Genomic DNA, 22,057 nt, shown 5'->3' on the forward strand with positions numbered 1-22,057 from the left:
TGACGAATGACCCACTGTGATCAGCAAGGGTAATTGCTCCCTGTCTCCTCTTGGCACTCTACCCTTTTGCCACCCCCAGACTGTCATCTGGAACCCACAAGCTGACACCTCATTAATTCCCAGTACCCGACCTCTTGGTATCATCCTCAAACTTACCTGGTTTCCTCATCAAAACCCCATCCTGCTTAGTGCACTGCCCACATATGCAAGTTGTCATCTACCTCTGACCCGCCAGGTGTCCAGCTCCCATTATCTCCTTTTGTGTCACTGTAGGAGAATATAGCCTACAACTGCCGAGAGAGATTGAAAATGAGTGGTAGAATCCCCAAGCTGAGGATCCTGATTCAATTCGAGGAGGACCATGGAGCTCGCAGAGGAGGAGCAGGAATGGGCCTGCACCAAAAACGAAGCTGGCCTGCAGCAGAATAGTGAAGAGCCACTGCACCTTTATCCAGATGATCCATGTGTGCTTTGTTGTCCAAAACCTTCACTGGCCATGTACTAAAACCATGGCTTGCAGGAACATCAACCAAAGAGCTTGGCCTGTCAACAAGCAGTGCCCCACTACCCAACCTCAAAAGCACCTCAGAGATCTCAGAGGAGGACATGGATGAAGAGTCACAGCTATTCACTGGCACCATCCGCCACCGCAGAGACACACACATACCTCGGTGAGTGAACTTAGCAGGCAGGCTTTGTGAGCACCACACTGCTTCTAATGCACATCAAGAGGAGGCAGGAACATCCCAAGGATCAGACAGTCAGAGGTCTGCTGGATCCCAGGACACAGCTGTGCCCAAGCCAGGTGCCGTGATACTGGAAATGTTCGCACCTTGGGATGCAAAGGCAGAGCCGGGAATACCAGGAAGGATTGTCGGCAACATTCCTGTGACTGTAATATTGAATGGAGGAGTCCCAAAGTCTCCTTTTGAAGGAAATATTGCCAGCAGTGCGTGGCACCAGACCAATAATGCAATGGTGACAGCCACAGTGGAAAACTTGGGGCAAGATGTCAGATCCATGACTACTGAACTCTGAGGCATGGCTCAGCCCATGACCATGGTTGAGGGGTTCAACACCATGGTCCAAATAATTACAGGCCTCCAGGACTAGCAGCTCACTCCAGCTGCCCCTCCATCCTATAGAATAATCTAGGGGTCCATGAATACCTGGAGGGAGGAGGAAGTGGTGGAGCACCTCCCGAAGGCCTTCCACCCAGGGAGCCTTGGAGTAACCAGCCTTACTGACACTCCCCATCCTGAACAGGGTGAGGCGGCAACACCAGTGCCACCTGAGAGTAGGCTGGGGCCCTCCAAGTCCTGGCCCTCCAGAGGACGCCTACCAAGGGCATCTCAGACAACAGGGTGTGAAAGACCTCCACCTCTGATGTTCAGAAGACCATAAGACACAGGAGCAGAATTAGGCCACTCGGCCCATCGAGTCTGCTCCACCATTCAATCATGGCTGATATTTTCTCATCCCCATCTCCTGCCTTTTCCCCATAACCCTTGATTCCCTTATTAATCAAGAACCTATCTATCTCTGTCTTAAAGACACTCAGTGATTTGGCCTCCACTGCTTTCTGCGGCAAAGAGTTCCACGGATTCACCACCCTCTGGCTGAAGAAATTCCTCCTCATCTCTGTTTTTAAGGAATGTCCCTTTAATCTGAGATGGTGTCCTCCGGTTCTAGTTTTTCCTACAAGTGGAAACATCCTCTCCACATCCACTCTATCCAGGCCTCGCAGTATCCTGTAAGTTTCAATGAGATCCCCCCTGATCTTCCTAAACTCCAATGAGTACAGACCCAGAGTCCTCAACCATTCCTCATATGACAAGTCGGTAAGGACAGCACGGTAGCATAGTGGTTAGCATTATGACTTCACAGCTCCAGGGTCCCAGGTTCGATTCCTGGCTTGGGTCACTGTCTGTGTGGAGTTTGCACGTTCTCCCCGTGTCTGCGTGGGTTTCCTCCGGGTGCTCCGGTTTCCTCCCACAGTCCAAAGATATGCAGGTTAGGTGGGTTGGCCATGTTAAATTGCCCTTTGGTTAGATGGGGTTACAGGGATAGGGTAGAGGTATGGGCTTAAGTAGGATGCTCTTTCCAAGAGTCGGTGCAGACACGATGGGCCAAACGGCCTCCTTCTGCACTGTAAATTCTATGATATCTATGACGTTCTTGATGAAAATGAAATGAAATGAAAATCGCTTGTCACAAATAGGCTTCAAATGAAGTTACTGTGAAAAGCCCCTAGTCGCCACATTCCGGCACCTGTTCGGGGAGGCTGGTACGGGAATTCCAGGGATCATTCTTGTGAATCTCCTCTGGGCCCTCTCCAACACCAGTACATCCTTCCTTGGATACGGGGCCCAAAACTGCTCACAATACTCCAAGTGGGGTCTGACCAGAGCCTTATACAGCCTCAGAAGTACATCCCTGGTCTTGTATTCTAGCCCTCTTGTGTCCTGGAATAGACGTAATGGGAGGATTCACAATTGTGAGCGCACAAAGGGTGAAGTTAAGCACAGGATCTTCATTAAATATCACAAATGCACATGTTACCACAGTAAAAACCCGTGTTCTTCACAACCCAAGGTCTCACTGTCATTCACCCTCCTCCCAGTGGCATAGGGCTTCACCCCATCGGGGCACAGCTCTTCTCAAAGGCCCTCAAAGTCAGGCAACTGGTTAGGCCCACTCAAAATAACATAATTCCTAAAAGGACTGGCATTAATCAGTCAGCCCCAGACCTTTGCCCATAATCCCCCTCTGGTGCTATGTGATAAAGGGATCGAGGACCAAACCTCACTTGCACGAGTCGGGGAGTCAGTGCGCTAGCAGCAGACACACAGGAGTCAGGAACCAGCAAAAGTTGTTGGGCATCACCCTCCAGCATTGAATGATCACTCGGCATGAGGAGTTGCCAAGACCAGCACCCTGATGTCTAAGGTATACTGCAACCCCCTTCCATGGTCGGGGAGGTGTAGTACCGTCTTGTGTGCGTGTGAAGGGGTGGGGGAAGGAACTTCTTGAGCTGTCGAACAACACAGTTTCTATAGTGAGGAGGAGACCTGCATCATACATGGATCCATTTTCCTCACATTTACAGCTTGAAGTGGCTATTATTTAATAATCAAATATTTATGTAGACGTGAGATCCTTGGGGATTAGGGCGATATTCTTCAGAACAATAGAGTTTTTTTCCAACTTGGATGTGGGCTGTGTTCAGAACTCATTGTGCATTTTACAATTCCTCCTCAATGTCCTTGTTTCTAATCAAATTTGTTTTCATTATTTCACATTTGTGGAATTTGCATGCACTTCACATACAGTTGAACTCAGACAGGCTCACATCCAGCTCGCAGATATAAATCATACTGCCAAATTAGAAATTTTAGACTTAGTTTAATTTTCCTGTTGGCAGTCTTCATGTTTGGAAAGCAACATGCAACTTACACATTTTTCTTTTAGTATTAGTCATTTTTCAGAATACAATTAGGAGTCTAGCAGCTGGATTCACACACCTTTGTTTGAAGATTATACGGATCGTTGAGACAAAATGGTTTGTTTCATTTGGAGTAAGTAGTTAATTGTTAAACAAAACAGAAACTCGTCATCAATCACCACCAATGTAACTGCTGAAAAAATGTAAATTCTTCGACAATTCAAATCAACAAGAGTAGGCTACTTGAATTTTTAAAAACTACCATGTGTGGAATATATGTTCAGAGTAATAAAGCACATGGTTACAGGAGTCATGTTGAGGATTTACTCTGAACTGGTCAGACTACTGGCCTGGGATATTTGCTTCTGGGTTTGCCAGGCCCCATTAAAATGAATTGAGGGAAATTGTGGCCTGTTAAATACAGAAATGGAAATCGTGGGGACAGAGAAAATAGGAACAGCAGTCGGCCATTCAGCTGTTCAAGCCCACTGCCATTCAATGATCTTTGACTTCAGCTCCATTTTCCTGCAATATCCCCAGATTCTTTGATGTTTTTAATATGTAGAAATCTATCATACTCAATGACGGATCCTTGCATAGACCAGGTAATTCCAAAGATTCACCACCCTGTGAGTGAAGACATTTCTCCTCATCTCAGTCCTAAATGGTCTGTCCCTGATTATGAGACTGTGTCCCACGGTCGTCCCCCCCCCCCCCCCCCCCCCCCCCCCCCACCCCGGCTGAGGGAAACATCTTTCCAGCATCTACCCTGTAAGAATTTTGAATGTTTGAATGAGATCACCACTTCTGCTTCTAAACCAGAGGCTGCTGTTGCTGTTTCCTTCCTTTTCTATAGCCGGAAAGAAGGGCAATATTTTCTAAGATATCTTGGTCCTGGAACACCGAGCTCAGGGGGACGTACGAGTCCAGAAGCAAGAAGATGCTGCGGGACCGGGTGCGTGACATTAATCCAAATGTTCCACCTGATGACGTTGAAGAAATGTTTTTGCAGATTGCTGCTTTTGTTGCTGGTGTGGTAAGTGCTGCATGCAGCTGGCACGTCACCAAGTGTTAAACATGCTGGACCTTGAGAGCCAGTGGAATATGTGGATGCCAGATTTGGTTCCGGTAAGATTGGGCTGTGTGGGAGGGCCTGAACAGCTGCGGCTCCAGGGCGGAGATTTGCATTGATAGATGGAACAAGTAACACATTGATGGACAGATCATTTCTATGACAAAGATCTTGACATGATAACACATTCTCAGGTTAATGCTTTGTTTCTTTTGAGGAACCTGCGAGGGGATATATTGTGTGTTTGTTTTGTTTGTGAAAATGAGCTGCTATGGCTTTGTATGGTATCAATAAGGAACGGTGATGTTTCCTTGTTGTTTAATGGTTAGTATGATAAGTGGAATGTTACATAGTTTATTTTCAAATCTTTGTTGCTGTTGACTGTTTAATAAACAAAATATTCTCAGGTGCATTCTCGTGGGTACACGTGCCATGTCTCAGATAAGTGTTATTGCCTCACATTCCAATCAAACTATGAGGCCTGGACACTTTGCCTGAATCCTGGGGGCATCAACATCTGCAGCCAACAATCAAATACCCAAGAGCTGGGCGTCAGCAATGGGGATATCCAGAGGGGCGAGTGCGTGGATCCGGTAAGGGTACCTGAGCATGGTCCCTGTAATGTTCCTGGCAGGGGTCTGGGGTCCAGGAGCTCCTGCTATGGCCGGCAGTAAGTTTGCAGAGTTCTCCAGCACAACTGGCTCAGCGCTCGGTGGATGGCGCTCTGGGAGAAGGCGGGACATGCAAGGGTGGGGGGATGCTCGGGGGATATGAGGGTCTGGGGTGAAATCTCTAACTGATTGTTGGTCTCTCTCCTTCTCTAATTTCTTACAGCAATCAAGATAGATGGTGTTGTTGGCCCCGCAGTGGTAGCCCTTGCAGTGCTGGTGGCAGCCAGGTGCCAGAGAAGGCGGAAGCAGCATTGACACAGGTTAGAGGTGACACCCCATGTGCAGAGGGCCGCCACACACCCTGCAGACCTGGTCGCCCATCAGGCCAAGGAGAAACCCAGGGAGGGACGCCAGTAATGGCCCAAGGTGTACAAGCGTTGTTGGTTTTTTGATAGGATGATGGACAGCATATGCCGAAGGAGACTGCTTCTCAACAAGAAGATGGTGCGCCACCTGTGCCATGTCCTAGCGACTTGGCACCCAGTGGAGGAGGAGGACGCCCACTCCCGGTGGCTGTGAAAGTCACCACATACCTGAAACTTTGTGCAACGGGTTCATTTCAGGGCTCGAGTGGGGACTTGAGCGGCATTGCCAAATCTACACCCCACAAGTTCATCTGTGAAGTCGCGGATGCGCTGTATGCACTGGCATCCCGCCATGCCACCCTGTTTTGCCAGTGACCTTGAGAAGAAGAAATTCTTGAGAGAGGAAACAAGGGTATTTAAATCCATCTCTTGTCAGGAGGAGAGGATTCGGGTGAGGTGGAGACCTCTGTCATCTCCCGGGCGGCAGGCACCGGGTCGGCCAGTGCTCCCTCCAGCCAGACAGTGCCACTAAAGCCCTGGGGGTTTCCATGGGACCGAGGGGCATCTCCCCATTTTCTGTACTGTGGTTTTGACGCCCTCGGCGATGCTCCTCAGTGACTGTGACATGTTCTGGAGAGCTTCGGCAATGCCCACCAGCATCTGGGCCATGCTCTGGAGCGCCTCAGAAATGTCCACCTGTGCCTGGGGCATGTCCCTCAGTGACTGGGACATGATGATGAGGCCCTCAGCCATGGTCGATGCTGACGGAGCCACGCCTTGGACGCCACCACTCATGACACTGACTGTGTTGCAGGCTTTCCACTGCGGTCGCCACCCTAGCAGTGTTGGCCATGCATTGCCGGCGCCATCTCCTGCACCTGTAACCTTTGAGACTCCTCCAATTGGCTATGCACTCATCGGAGCATTGCTGACATCCCCTCCTGGATCTCACAGCTGTGCCCTCGCGTCTGCACCAGCTCCGGGATAACCTCGTCCAGAGGCTTGGTATCAGACTGGGACTCAGCTGAGTCCTGGGATCCAGCAGATCTCCGAATGCTAACTCCCTTGTCTCCACCTGATGTTCACCAGCAATTGTGTGGTGCTCACCAGATTGTGCCCCAGAAACCTGTCCACTAATGTCGTCCATCGAGGTGTATGTCTCTGCGCTGGTATAGGGTAGGGGTGACGCCTTGATGGCGGTCTCCTTAGAGCTCCCCTCAGAGGTGTTCTCTTGTGTGGCGAGGGAGTATGGGCATGACACCAGATGGCCCGGCCCCATCAGCTGGAGATCCTGTGAGAGAATGGAAATGTGGTCCAGGGAAGGATCATTCTGTTTGACATGAACAACTCACTTGAAAGAGGTCATCTGGGTGAAGCGGCAATGGATTCTCACCTCTGCGAGGCAGGCCAATCTTGCTGTTGGTGATCGCTCTCTCCTTGGTCGGCCCAATGATCTCCAGGGCCCGGTCCTCAAAGGGACAGAGGACTGAGATGCCCAGACATTCGTTGCTTTTCTGGGCACTTACCAATATGGGCAGCACGGTAGCATTGTGGATAGCACAATCGCTTCACAGCTCCAGGGTCCCAGGTTCGATTCCGGCTTGGGTCACTGTCTGTGCGGGGTCTGCACATCCTCCCCGTGTGTGCGTGGGTTTCTTCCGGGTGCTCCGGTTTCCCCCCACAGTCCAAAGATGTGCAGGTTAGGTGGATTGGCCATGATAAATTGCCCTTAGTGTCCAAAATTGCCCTTAGTGTTGGGTGGGGTTACTGGGTTATGGGGATAGGGTGGAGGTGTTGACCTTGGGTAGGGTGCTCTTTCCACGAGCCGGTGCAGACTCGATGAGCCGAATGGCCTCCTTCTGCGCTGTAAATTCTACGATCTATGAATATGACATTTAGAACTTGCCCTGTTAAATTGCGCCTAATGTTAATGTTTTGCGCCTTTGTGATATTATACTGTTGCAGAGAGGTGTGGAGCAACATCAAAGGTCAGGGATAGATGTAACCAATTACAACATCAGTTTAATAGTAGTCTTAGAAATAGTAATCGCTTTAATAGTAGTCTCCTGGACTGCACCACGTAGGCTTTAACAATGTGTAACTGAGGGGACAAAAAAGGTTGCACATTATCTCCACACACTTGGTGAGTTGTAGCTGCATTTTGATCGGTTTATGGGATGCACGGTATTTGAAGAAATTACAGAGACAGACATTCCAGACATAGATGTCTCGTATTGACAGAGTTAAAATGTAGATCCCCTGTAATCCAATTGTCATAAGCTTCACAAATATTTCTTTGAAGCATTGCATTTCTAAACTCCAGTGAGACTAAATCTGAAGCCTGATTCAAAAAGCATATGAATACGGGGTTGAACCGTTCCTGGTGCGAATGGACAGAGATGGATTTAAATACCCTTGTTTCCTCTCTCAAGAATTTCTTCTCAAGCAATTTATTTGTGCAATAAATTTCCTACATATTTAATGTTAACTTTTTCTTCCACAGATAAACAAAGGATTTGTGAGTCAAACTTGCATGACCAAAATTTGAATTTCTCGTCTTAAAGATAAATAATAAGCTAGTACACTGTTCCATCTTCTGAAAATGATACTAAGTTGCTTAAAAGCAAATATCCCTCTGATTTATTTTTGTAAAATAAGTGTTATAATGTACACAATGAGGGTTTGAATCCCAGTTGCCACAGAGTGATAGGCATGTTTAAAATGTGTTGACCTGTAGTGTGAATTTGTGTGAACTATGTTTGTATTGAGGTTCAGAGCAGGTATCAGACAGTTTTTGGCAGGGAAACAAAAACGAAGGGATAACTGACGAGAAGGTAAATGTAAAGTTTGCCTCCTTCCCAGTAATAAATGGCACATCATGTTGGGGATGCCTAAAGGAGTCCAATAACTATTGTGATGACATTTGAGCCAAGAGCAACTTGGTAAGGAAAATATATAGTTTCTTCAAAGGTTTGTGGAATCATTAATTGTTTTTCAAAATGTTTTAAAGGTACTTTTTAAAAATAAATTTAGAGCACCCAATTTTTTCCCGATTAAGGTACAATTTAGTGTGGCCAATCCACCTAGCCTGCACATCTTTGGGTTGTGGGGCTGAGACCCATGCAGACACGGGGAGAATGTGCAAACTCCACACAGACAGTGATCCGGGGCTAGGATCGAAACCGGAACCTCGGAGTCGTGAAGCAGCAATGCTAACCACTGTACCTCTGTGCTGTCCTTGAAAAGGGCTTTTAAAAGTTTGCATTAATTGTAAAGGGATAATTTGTAATTTGCTTGGACAATAAGAAATACTGTCCACGTGACCTGGAACCCACAATCAATAGGAAAGAAGTTAGTGAAGCTGTTGTGTGACTGGCAGACGCAGCGAACAGCTAGGAGCAGAGGAGGAAGGCAATCAGCACACAGATGCAGACACAAAGAGAAAGCAGAAAGAGGTGGAAAGAGAAACACAGAGAATTTTTGTGAGGAGAATAAGCAAATCACACTCGGAGAGGTCAGTTTTTCTGTTTGGCGGAAAATGAGACAGAAGCTCATGTGTGAACTGCCTAAAAGGTCTAAAGGTGGAAAGCTGTGTGAATAACTTGAAAACACTAAAGAGCTGAATGTTTTCCCAGAAATGCCCAAACCATATTTTCCCAGAAGTGGCCAAACCATGAGCCAAGGTGGTTGGTTGAAAAGGAGAATTTGGAAAACTACACCAATAGGACTTTGGTGACCTGAGGGAGAGTGGATTCAGATAATGATACCTGTGAAACTCAAAGGTGAATGTTTTTAATTGGATATGATTCCTGTATGAATAAAGAACAGCGTATTGTGAAACTGTGCAGCTACGTAGTGCTACATCTGTGTGGACAGTGATGCAAATGCTTGTGGTTGCATAGCACCTATTTTTGCTGGATTGACCATTTAAATTGAAGTATAGTTTTTTACTTGAAATATCAAATAAAGTCATGTGTAATTTGTATTAGTTCTGATTTGTGCTAAAAATTGAATCCTGTTTTCAATTTTACATTTGGAGATCATTTCCTAAGTTTGGCGATTTTGGGTGACACTTTGCCCAGATTTTTTGGATAGTACTGTTTGCTCTCGTCTAGTAATCTCATTATTGTAATTGTTGATTGATTAACTTGTTCATTGTTGATGTTGCAATGCTGTCACTATCAAGTGTAAGCTCCAGTTGTAACTGAGAGCAGCTGTTACTAACTAGAGAAAGGTTAGGGAATTATTCTTAAATATATTTCAGAACCGGCTTCCAGCTTGGTGGGGATCAAGGAAAGCCTGGCTCCAAATTCTTCTTTTACTCAATGAATTATAACATTAATTAATGACTACGCTATCTTGTGCAAATGAATAATCTTGGGTATAAGAAAGTTTTCATTAATGTAAGCTTAAAAGATTATATGCAATAGGCAGTGAGACACCTTTGGAGCTATTTCGCATCAGCTACGCACACTTAGTAAGTGTAAGGAAAAGTGAGGCAACCTGGTTATTTACTCAAAAGAATTGCTAAATACTGCATCTCCACATCAAATCAACTCACTTGATGGTGTTGACATTTGGCCTCCTGAGCAATAATACTACAGTGGGCGTCATGGTGGCACAGTGGCTAGCACAGCTGCCTCACAGCGCCAGAGTCAGGGACCCGAGTTTGATCCCCACGTTGGGTGACTGTCTGTGTGGATATGCAGGTTACGTGGATTGGCCATGGGCTGGTTTAGCACAGTGGGCTAAATATCTGGCTTGTAATGCAGAACAAGGCCAGCAGCGTGGGTTCAATTCCCGTACCGGCCTCCCTGAACAGGTGCCGGAATGGGGCGACTTGGGGCTTTTCACAGTAACTTCATTGAAGCCTACTTGTGACAAGAAGCAATTTTTATTATTATTATTAAATTGTCCGAGTGTCCAAAAATGTACAGATTTGGTGGGGTTACAGAGATAGGGTGGGGGAATGGTCCTGGATGGGGTTCTCTTTCATAGGGTCAGTGCAGACTCGATGGGCTGGACGACCCCCTCCTGCACTGTAGGGATTCTATAAATACTTGATTTAAGCCTTGTGCAAAAAATTAAGCATTTAAGATGTGAGCTATACATCTTATAATTTGCTATTTCAACATTATGAAAATTGTATGACCTTCTAATAAAGTGGACAATTTACTTGAGGTTCACTTCAATAAACATGTTGGAACCGTGCCTCCCAAATTTATTCATCAGACTTTGTTTTCCATTATTCATCTGTTTTCTAGTTTTTTTCAAATTTTAAAGACTGATCACAGGAATAATTTCTCATTGATTTTATTTTATTATGTCAGTGACAGGAACTTATTTATTTAACAAAAGCAACATGACTGCTTGAAGTGTTATACTTTAGGGTAGTTATTTTGTTTCAATGATTCTCCAAGTAGTATGTAGTAGAAAAAAGTGAAAGGATGTTCGAGACTATTCAGCAAAAATGGTAGATCAAATTGGCCTTCTTCTCTGCTGTAAACATCTAAGGCCTAAGAAGGCTCTGACATCTGTCCTGGTCGAGGTGGGAAGGTATACATACATATATATATATTTCCATCAGCAAAATAAATTTATAATTTTTTCTCTGTTTTTCAAAATGGACATTGCTGGGCTGACAAGATGGCTCCAGCTGGTCACATGCTAGCTTCGGGAAGTTTCTGAGCAGTTTAAAAGCAAACAAAGGCGAACACCTCAAATGTCCTCGAACGTTAACACTCTTTGAATCATAGAAACATTCCAGCCAAGCCAATATAATGGCTTAGCTGACGAGCTGTCAGTGCCTGCCAGCTCGGAACAATGGTTTGAAATTCCTAATCTCCAATCTGGTGTTAATGTCCTAAGTGTTCCAACACACAATGGCTTTCAACCAGGGGTCTTGTTTAGCCAACCTGTCTCTAAGAACAAAAGGAACCCTGACTCCGATTAGAAACCTCAAGATTCCAGATATGGCAAAATACATCCTTTGTCCAACATCGAGAAAGGGTGGGAAGCATGTCACATAGCCTCCTCCAAACAGCTAGAACTTGTACTTTTGCTCTTTGGACCTGAATTCAGGCAGTTATTGTTTGACATCTGAAGGGAAACAGTAGGCAACCAACCTGCACTGTCTCCCATCTTACCATTAAGCAGGTGGCAGCAGAAAACATTTTAGGCTCTCATCAACACTGTAAACTACTGGAACATTGGAACCTATGCCTTCAAGACAAACTCAACTCTACGTACCTTCTCCTCAGGTATAAGTCTCGTTTCTGGAAAGGCAAATCACCCTACTACAGTCAATCTCCCCTCTGAAGAAACATTCCACCAGACTTTTGATTCTGGACTCTGACCCCATGTAAAACCTTAACTTGCATTTTATTGTGGCTTCAGCCCTGAACCTCCTTCCTTTATCCCTCATTGTATTATGAGTACAAAAAAGTGGTAGGCATTGCAAAACTGTGTGTGTATGTGTGTGTGTGAGTAAGTAAAAATAAAATAACCCCTTTATTTTATCTTAACTCGTGTTTGCTGGTATTCATAGAGGGTTGAAACACTCCAAATTTGGAATTGGGGTAAATACACCATTACCTTTCAAGGGGGAAAAAAATCAAGCCTCAAAAACGATAGGTGCTGAGAGGAGAAATCAAGGCTGCTTAAATTAACCCCTCTCCTGTAATACACCACCAGAGGTCTTGGCACTGAATGCCCTTCAGGATAAATGTGCAGTTGGCATGAGAATGGTCTACCTATCTGATCAATTAACTTTCTTGAAACCATGCAATCAACATTGTTGCCCCAGCAAGCTGGATCGCTTTAATATACTCAAGGCTCAGTTAGACAGAAGTTTGATTGACCAGGGATTTGAGGGTTATGGGGGACAGACAGCAAAGTGGCCACATCTGGTTAGTCATGAGCTTATTGATTTGAAGAGCAGGCGCCGGGGGCCAAATGGTCTACTGCTGCTCCTATTTCTTAAATTTGTATGTTCTGTTGTACTATAATTCAGCATTCTATTTGTGAGTGAACCCTGTCACCTAATTGGGACAATGGTCGTCTTACTAAGATTGCTGGCTGTGAATTGCGTTTAACTCAGGCAAATTTAAGTCATCCATGGTACTCAACTGAATCATGCATGAAGTTCCTTAATTATTTAAACTGGAATCCAACACAAATTGGAGTAGGCTGATTTCAAAATCTGGGTGCAAAGGACTGAGATTACACCACATATCTTCTGTCTAGTCATACCTAACGAATTGTGTTCAAAGAGATCACCAGACGTTTCTCAATGAGAGACCCAAGACATTTTCATTATTATTTTTGCTTCCAGGAGGAGCAAGAGTGCACCTGCTGGGTACCCAAACAAATATTAAAGGCACCACCACCACCTTTCGAGGAACACCCAATTGATCTGACCTATGAGCAAGCTCCTGATGACAGACAGAAAGTTTCCTACCCACCTGACTAGTTCTCCTGTGACACTCAACAGAGGCCCAAAGTCAAATCTGACTCATGTCAGGCGAGCACCAACCAGCACACTGAGTGTCAACAAGGTTATGCATTTATGGGATTGAAGGCGGATAAATCCCCAGGGCCTGATAATCTGCATCCCAGAGAGCTTAAGGAGGAGTCTCTGGAAATAATGGATGCATTGGTAGTCATCTTCTGGGATTCTATAGACTCTGGAACAGTCCCTTCAGATTGGAGGGTAGCAAATGTCACTCCAATATTAAAAAAGGGAAGTAAGAGAGAAAACAGGGAATTATAAACCAGTAAACCTAACATCGGTAGTGGGGAAAATTCTTGAATTCATTATCAAGGACTTTACAGTGGAACATTTAGAAAGCAGTGGCAGGATCAGTCAGTATCAGCATGGATTTAGGAAGGGGAAATCATGCTTGACAAATCTGTTGGAATTCTTTGAAGATGCTTAGGGCAGCACGGTAGCACAAGTGGTTAGCACTGTGACTTCACAGCGCCAAGGTCCCAGGTTTGATTCCCGCTGGGTCACTGTCTGTGCGGAGTCTGCACATTCTCCCCGTGTCTGCGTGGGTTTCCTCCAGGTGCTCCGGTTTCCTCCCACAGTCTAGGTTAGGTGGACTGACGATGCTAAATTGCCCTTAGTGTCCAAAAAGGTTAGGAGTTATTGGGTTATGGGGATAGGGTGGAAGTGAGGGCTTAAGTGGGTTGGTGCAGACTCGATGGGACGAATGGCCTCCTTCTGCACTGTATGTTCTATGTAACCAGTACAGTTGACAAGAGGGAGCCAGCTGATGTGGTATACTTGGGGGGGGGGGCATTCTCCAAGCCCCGCCCCAGGCTGGAGAATCGGAGCAACCACGCCACGACGCTGGCGTGCGATTCTCTGAGGTGCGGAAAATTGGCGCCATTTGCACCGGCGCATTTGGTGTCGGGGCCGGCGTGCGTAAGAAATTCCCAGGATGGCACGGCCCAACTGCACATGCACAGGATTGAGCTGGCCCAACTGCGCATGCATGGGTTGGGGGGGCCGTGAACGGAGGCTGGAGCGGCGTGTACCACTCCAGCACTGTGCTGGCCCCTAGGTTGTGCCCGGGCCCTGTTCGCACCGTCATGAAACGCGACGGCGTTCACGATGGCGCGAACACTTGGCTGCCATATCAGAGAATCGCCCCCTTGGACTTTCAGAAGGGGTTTGACAAAGTCTTGCATAAGAGATTATTGTGCAAAATTATGGACAGCACAATGGCGCAGTGGATAGCACTGCTGCCTCACCGCACCGAGGTCCCAGGTTCGATCCCGGCTCTGGGTCATTGTCCGTGTGGAGTTTGCACATTCCCCCCCGTGTTTGCGTGGGTTTCACCCTCACAACCCAAAGATGTGCAGGGTAGGTGGATTGGCCACACTAAAGTGCCCCTTAATTGGAAAAAATTAATTGGACACTCTAAATTATTTTTAAAAAAATAGATTATTGTGCATATTTAAAGTGCATATTTTGTGTACTTTAATGACTTCAATTAAAGCTTCAACTTGAAGCTGTTCTCAAACGTTGTTCTACCTGGACTGCGGAAAGGCAACTACCGCCAACTCTGTATATTCCATGTAAAATAACCCAAAGTCCTACAAGAAATTTCTGCACCCCCATGTTTTGCAGACTAAAAGGGTGTTTTAACTCAACCCATGGAAGATTGGAATGTGTATTTTCAGGAAACAATTTGATGGTTCCTTTGAAATTTATATTTGTTAGACTGTGTCTATGAGAATTACTGCCTTGACGTCAGACTTTGAAGGAGTGAGTTTAGAGGAGGAGGTTGATGCCACCCCATCTAACTGAAATGAATATAAAAGACTGCATAATACTATTTAAAGAAAAGTAAGGATGCTCTCCTAATCTTCTGATCAACAATTGACCCTCAAGTAATATTACTAAAACAGGTTAACCAGCCACTAATTTGATTGAAGTTTGTTGGAATTTGCTGTGCACAAATTGGCTTCTGAGTATGCCTACAAAACAGTGGTTGCGCTTCAATAGTAATTCAGCCCATCTCACCAGACCTCCCTCACTCAGGCTGGGTGAGATTCAGGCAACGCAGCACGTCCCCAGCTTCAGCGCGGAGTCCAAAGGAAGTAGAGTGAAGGAAGACACACCCTAATTTTTATTGCACTAGCTGCCCTAAAGTAGGTGATATTAAATGCTGATATTAGGGGCTGGTTTAGCTCATGCGGCTAAATCGCTGGCTTTTAAAGCACGCCAGCAGCACGGTTCGATTCCCGTACCAGCCTCCCCGGACAGGCGCCGGAATGTGGCGACTAGGGGCTTTTCACAGTAACTTCATTGAAGCCTACTCGTGACAATAAGCGATTTTCATTTCATTTCATGCCCCATTAAAAATAACAGGCCAGAGAGAAGATAAGGGGTTTGGCGGGAGCAACGGGGCTGGCAGGCTCAGGTCAAGTCAATGGGCGTCAGGTTGGTGGGAAAAATCTTGTGGGGGGCTGCTTAATGGAGAGAGTTTGGGGAATCGGGAAGTGGGGGTTGTCCCATGTGGAGACATCTTGATCTTTAAAATAGTTACGCTGAAGTTAGAACTGGTTTTATTTCTTCTAACTATTAGTGACACATTGGCAGAACCATCCGACCAACCATCCCATCTACGCTTTAGATCGTTTTGCTGAATTGTTTCCAGTGCATTGCAATTGTCCAGGGTAGTTAACACTTCTGGACAATTGCCACGTAAAGTCTTACTTGGGAACGCCTGAGGGGGATATCGTAGCGTATCTTTGGAGTACCCCCAAATCCAACATGGGGACGCTAGGAGGTTACGGGCCAATGTGTGTGGACTGCTTTGGAAATCTCAATGAGATAACTGAAAAAAATATGATAATGAAAGTCCAGATTTTTTTTAAACATAAGAAAAATACGAAAACTCCTATGGCTAATGCTAAATTCTGCAGTTGCCGTAGAATTCTATGAACTTGTTATGGCAGCCATTTTATTTGGGCAAGTGCATACAGCACAAACTAGGCACTTCCCCTCAGAACAAGCAGGGGAATTAGAGGAGTCACCTGAAGCAGCTACAGGCACACCTCTGTCTAATCACAGCAGATTTAATGTCAGTTATAAATCTCACTTGTAATATAAGTAATGTAAGCCAAAAAAAGAGACACTGAGACAGTCACCATTCATACAAAGATAAGCTTAGATTTAAAAAAGTAGGAGGAGGCTTGCAAGGGCCACAAACTGCAGCGGAGGCTGCTTGGGCAGAATGGCCAGTTCATCCTATGTTTAAAAACAAATCTTGGGACGGGGAGCGTCACTGGCAGAGAGCATTTACCACCCATCCCTGAATGCTCTTGAGAAGGTGAAAGTGCAATAAGGATCGTTCACTGATGCATTTTTAAACAGAAGTAAAACTAGGAAATTCCTTTACAGCCTAGTAAAACACACAGGCTTGGCCTCATACTTCCTTCTTCCTTCACTGTTAGTTGAACATTTCCACTCCAAAAAGTGGTATCTATAACACCAGTTGGTGTTAAAGCTTGTACCTAAATATGAATGTGACCCATTTTGCTGCTCACATGCATGCAAGACACAAAACTTCATCTACTATTTCAGGGGAAATCAGATTGAATTGTACACACCTATCACTTCCTGTTTGGCATGAACCTCTTAAGTTTAACTTTACAGATCTCAAATCTTCTTATTTGTCCACCTTTCGTAACAATTCACTGCATTTGTCAAACAGTATAATTACCATATAACCCTGTTGTGTGTGTTGCATATTTGATCTTTGGCTCAATGTGCACTTAAATAAAAATGTATTTAAATCCTATTTATAATAGTGTTCAAATATTTTAAAACTTAATAATTTTAATTTTAACTGCTGAGTCTGCAGTGTTCTTTTCTCTGAGTGGAAAGAAATTGCAAGCAAGTAAAAGTGACCCACTCCCAAATATACACCAACAAACGATTAATAAAGAGGTTCAAATGAAATGGGGAGCACGCACACATAGATTAGGATTAGCAATTTGCAATCAACGTGTGCAAACTATTGTGAGAAACAGGAGTCAAAACAGATTCTCACCATTCTGAACAAAATAGCTGCTTAAGTTCATCTGAATGGCTATGCCCATATGCCCTCCTCATCATCCTATTTGGTTGCAGATGACAAGGACAGCCAATGATAGCGTGGGGACAAAATAAGAGCAAGTTAGTATATTCAGGTAACAACCAGATTGTACATTAGAATAAAGATAAGCAGAGATGACTTTCCAGCGATCTGTCTCCTGTTTTGTGACAAAGTAATGGATTTGAGCATGGGCAAACACATTTAGTGTGAATCACATAACCAGAGTACTATATATCTGACTACACCAAAATATATTCATAGAACTGCGAGGGCAGTCTGTATCATTTATCTTTTCAGTTTTTTCCCCAGTTTTGGGTAGAACAGCCTGTAGGATATACCAGTAGTGCAAGTCCACTGCTACAACAGTATACTTGACAACATTGTCAGAGCTGGATTGAAGGGTACTAAGGATCTTGCAATTTGATTATATCCAAGGCAATACCCAAATTAATTGTCTCAAGCCAAAATTGATAGGACTTATCAGAGTTTAAGTGTAACTTTTCTCACACCACAAAACTGTCAACATTAGATAGAGATTTCAGATGTCTCCAAATTTCAAACAGATTGAACAGGGTTGCTCCATACAAGAGAGTTTCTTTCTGGTCGGCCATATTTTTTTTTCATGCCATACGTCAGTAAGTTTAAAGTCCCCTCTCCCTGTTTAGGATGAAATTTGGATGAACATCGTCATCATCGGCTGTCCTTTGAGGATGAGATGTACTCAGGGTCATGAGATTCTGCCATGGTTGTCTTTTGCACTAACAGTCCGATTCTTGATCTGCAGAACTTTGGACACATGGGCAGTACACCCCATGAGGTAGTGGGATCTGGTGTGCAGGATTTGCTTCCTTTACTTCCTATTTCTGCTGTTGCTCTGCATCATTATTAAGAAGTTGTGATTCAAAGTGTGATACAGCATAACGGACAAGTTGTCAGCATTCTGAACTATTGGGACCAGGTTCCTCCTTGTCATTATGGTCAATGCTGCCACTCTTCAAGGAAAGCTTCAGATTTCATTTTGGTGTTTTCTTTGTCCTCCCAGCAATGTTGATCATTTGAAAGTTGAGAAAACAGAACAAGGCAGGGGAGACACTTTTCGGCCATCTAGGCACTGCGCTCAGTCCATCATAGTTTATTTTGCAGAAGTTTTGCCTGAATAAATGTGGAACTGGTTTCAAGAAGAACATTAGCGTTTATTAAATGGTCCTCCCTTGAATCTGGAGGATGGGGCAGAGGCATTGCTGGTAGAATTTCACTAGTGCTCCTGTCTTTGATGCACAATCAAAGTCTCACTGCGGTACAACACTGTAATGATGACATCAGCTCTGTACACTCACACTTTTGTTGACTTATTGTCAAACACTTGCTGCCATTCTACGAAGAAGAATGAGTTAGCATAGCTGATCCGATGTTGGCTCTCCTTGTCAATGGTGATCTTTTTAAAGAGATGGCTGCATAGATTTGGGAAATGCTCAACATATTCCAGAGTCTCTCGTTCAACATACGTGGGAGGTGGGATATTGGCTGGCCAGGTGGAGATTGATATGCATTTTGTTTTGGCAAAATTCAAGGACAGACCGAGTTTCTTGCATGCAGAATTGAAGATATCAAGAGTGGCTTGAAAATTTGGCGTGGAACAGGCAACAACACTGCAGTCACCCATAAACTGTAGATCATGAATGTCTATGGTGGTCAGTTTAGGTTTAGCACAGAGGCAACAGAGGTTAAAGTGTTTTTCATCTGGACGGTATTTAATTCTGACACCAGAGAGCAGTCGATCTTTGATGGGGCGAAAAGCCACTGTCAGGTAAATTGTAAATAGCATTGGGACATATGGGGCGGGATTCTCCGTAGCCCTTCGTAACGCGGGTTGCCTGCGAGAAAAATCGGTGTCAATCACTCCGGCGCCGGGGCCTTCTTGAAGGCCGCTATTCTCCGTTCCCGGAGGGGCTAGCAGCTGACTGACGCGATACGCGTCAGTTTCACCAGCTGCGGAAGTGGTGAGACCCGGCGTTTTTTGGAGGATAAGGAGGAGAGAGACAGGGGGGGGTGTGTGTTCCGGCATTTGGGGTGTGTTCCGGCATTTTGGGGGCGGGGGGGGGGGGGGGGGGGGGGGGGGGTGTGTGTGTGTGTGTGTATGTTCCGGCATTTGGGGGGGGGGGGGGGTGTGTGTTTCCGGCATTTGGGGGGGGGGGGGCTGTGTTCCGGCATTTGGGGGGGGGGGGGTGTGTGTGTTCCGGCATTTGGGGGGGGGGGGTGGTGTGTTCCGGCATTTGGGGGGGGTGGGTGTGTTCCGGCATTTGTCTGTATATGGAATTTTAAGCATAAGACAAATTAAGAGGTGCTTGAAATTACAAAGTTAACTCTTGAAAAGTGACACCTAGAAACAAAAATATCAGTATTTCAGCCATTTGATCAGAGCTGAAAAGCCACATAGAACTCCAACTAAAGGGCAAATTCGAGGGCAGCAGAAAGAAGGGTCAACGTACATGTAGTTTGATATGGCCACCACGGAGCGGTTTCAGACAAGCATATGTGGATAAGTAAGGATGGCCCAAGATAGATGAATATGACATAGCATGACAGCAGATCTTCTGGTAAGAGTAGCGACAAGCAGCTCAGGAGGGTCAAACAGCATTGTTTGATCTTGGTCTGGATTTTGAAGGTATTTTCTTCAGACCTCCCACTCAAGACAATTGCAGTTATAACATCATGATGCAATTACAGGATTCTGATGAAGTTTTTTGTACATACACACTTTAGGAGCACCATCCAGAGCCTCGCAATTTACTGAGTCAAATGCTTTGGTCAGGCCTAGAATGCAATCAAGAATTCCTGGTGTTGTTCTCAATATTTTCCTTGGATTTGTCTGGCAACAAACATCATTGGTACCTTGGGAAGATCTAAAGCCACACTGCCGCTCTGGGAGAATTTCCTCAGGGATAGGAAGGGGTGATTCAGAAGATTAGGGGTCAGGTTTTTTCCTGTTATGGGCAAAAGGAATACAACTTCTAATAATAATAATAATCTTTTTATTATTGCAAAATCAGAAATCTACAAACCTCGCAATACACACAATTGGATATAGAATGCTCTCTTGATTTCCAAAGAACCACAGATTCAACCATTGCTAATGGTTGAAGGCTAGGAAACTTCCCTTCAAGTATATAGAGGCATTCTAGAGAGCTTTACCAGCAAAATATCTAGTTTAGCCAGAATGTTTTGCTACTGCTTTCCAGAAAAGAGCATCCTATCCATCATATTGTTGCCTTGGAGTTGAGTGAGAGAATCCCCAACATTCAGTGACAGGTGGATTCCTTTGTGTTCCACGAATGAACAAGACTGGTCAATTATTCACTGTTCCCTGGTATGATATGGACTAGTCACAGAAACTGATTTGGTTCCAATCTTCCATTGTCAAATGTATTATCCTGAAGTCAATACGGAGGGGGCCCAGCCCAGCATATTCTTCTTCCAAGGAAAATATTCATGAGCTCATCCCAAATGAGGTCAAGTAATAGTTTATAATCTTTGTCCATTGTTACTTAATCTTTAAATAAATATTGGACAGCATTAATATTACTATATTGGCTAAATCGAGAGGCAGCAGAAACTACAGATTATTGTTCCTCCATCTGAGCAGCAGCAGTGCTATAGTCATATTTAATAAATATCTCGCCTACCTGCACTTACCTTCGCGCAACAGATCTGCAGGACATCTTAGGAAAGACCTAAGTTGGCAACATTATCTTGACCTTCCATCATAATAATGTAAATTAGGAAACTTCCACTTTCAAAGTAATTTTATTGCATTCATAAATTGATGTAAATTTAAACTCGCTGTATTTAACACGTCTTAGCAAAATTAACATTGTATATGAAAGTGCGAGAAGCTTCAGGCTGTGTGAAATACTCTACGGTAGTATTCGTTAACTGAGAGGTGGTAAAACAAAAAAAGGGTGCTAGCATTACTATTGGAGTAAAAGAATGACGGTGTGTGTCTGTTATTCCCTAGTAAGAAGTCTTACAACACCAGGTTAAAGTCCAACAGGTGTGTTTCAAACACTAGCTTTCGGAGCACTGCTCCTTCCTCAAGTGATTCCCTACACCTTGAAACTGTGACCTCAGCATCACTGTGATGCTAAACCTGAGTACGGGGATATCACAGGTGACCAAGCTGCAACTGAGGAGGATGGAAAGAAGTGGCCCTTACTCACTTGTAATTAAGAACAGATAATAAATTTGTCCTTTTCTAAAACAGCCATCACTGTGTACTGACACAAACAGACTTCCAGCATTCACTACTTCATTCAGACAAACCTTGTTCATGTTTTGATAAGACTGAGACAAATTTAACCGGATTTCATTTGGAGCTGCATGCTTTTCGATGCACAACACTGTCACCTTTTGCCTGGTACCTGGGAACAACATCAATGTAGCCTAATAAGGATGTCTTGTAGCAGTAATTCAGAGAAAACATATACATATTGATTAGTGCACTGTGTGGCATTAAATAATTACAACTGAGTACATTTAGAAAAAATAAAGATTGTTTCAGATATATTATTGAATTCTGAAGCAAATAGTCAAGCATTTTCTGCTTTTTTGAAATTAGATGAGGTTACTTCAGGAATGCAGTGAAGTATTGCCACACTTTTGATTCCCATGATGTATCACAGGGCTGAGTACACAAATATATGTTCCTAGTGGGTAGCATGCATTTGTAAAAATGGCTCTCAAATCTTTCCAGGAGAACTGTCGTCAGGTGTTTCTGGCTTTCCCGCAAACAAATGAACAATGTCCAAGAGTGTCATAACAACAGCAATAAATGTGAATAGTAGCCAAAAGAAAATGACCATATAAAATGCATGAATGTTGTTTTGTTATCAAAAATAGGTGTGGGGACCTGAATTATATCCATAAAAATTATAGTTGTGAAGGCACCATTTTGT

General features: G+C 44.6%; 1 protein-coding gene across 9 annotated transcripts in view; it reads right to left on the reverse strand.

Annotated features, from left to right (window-relative positions):
- The window catches only part of erc1b (ELKS/RAB6-interacting/CAST family member 1b), a 1,169,759-nt gene that overhangs the window by 205,376 nt on the left and 942,326 nt on the right, over positions 1 to 22,057 (reverse strand). The window contains exon 18 of one of the 9 annotated variants that reach the window (XM_038780206.1): positions 17,100 to 17,126. The exons of the other annotated variants lie outside the window; for them this stretch is intronic. Coding sequence (XP_038636134.1) covers positions 17,100 to 17,126 — 27 coding nt within the window. Of the gene's footprint in view, positions 1 to 17,099; positions 17,127 to 22,057 lie in introns of those variants that run through there. 9 annotated transcript variants of the gene reach the window in all.

Source organism: Scyliorhinus canicula, chromosome 20 (genome assembly GCF_902713615.1).
Source record: "Scyliorhinus canicula chromosome 20, sScyCan1.1, whole genome shotgun sequence".
In the NCBI taxonomy this organism is placed as follows: domain Eukaryota; kingdom Metazoa; phylum Chordata; class Chondrichthyes; order Carcharhiniformes; family Scyliorhinidae; genus Scyliorhinus; species Scyliorhinus canicula.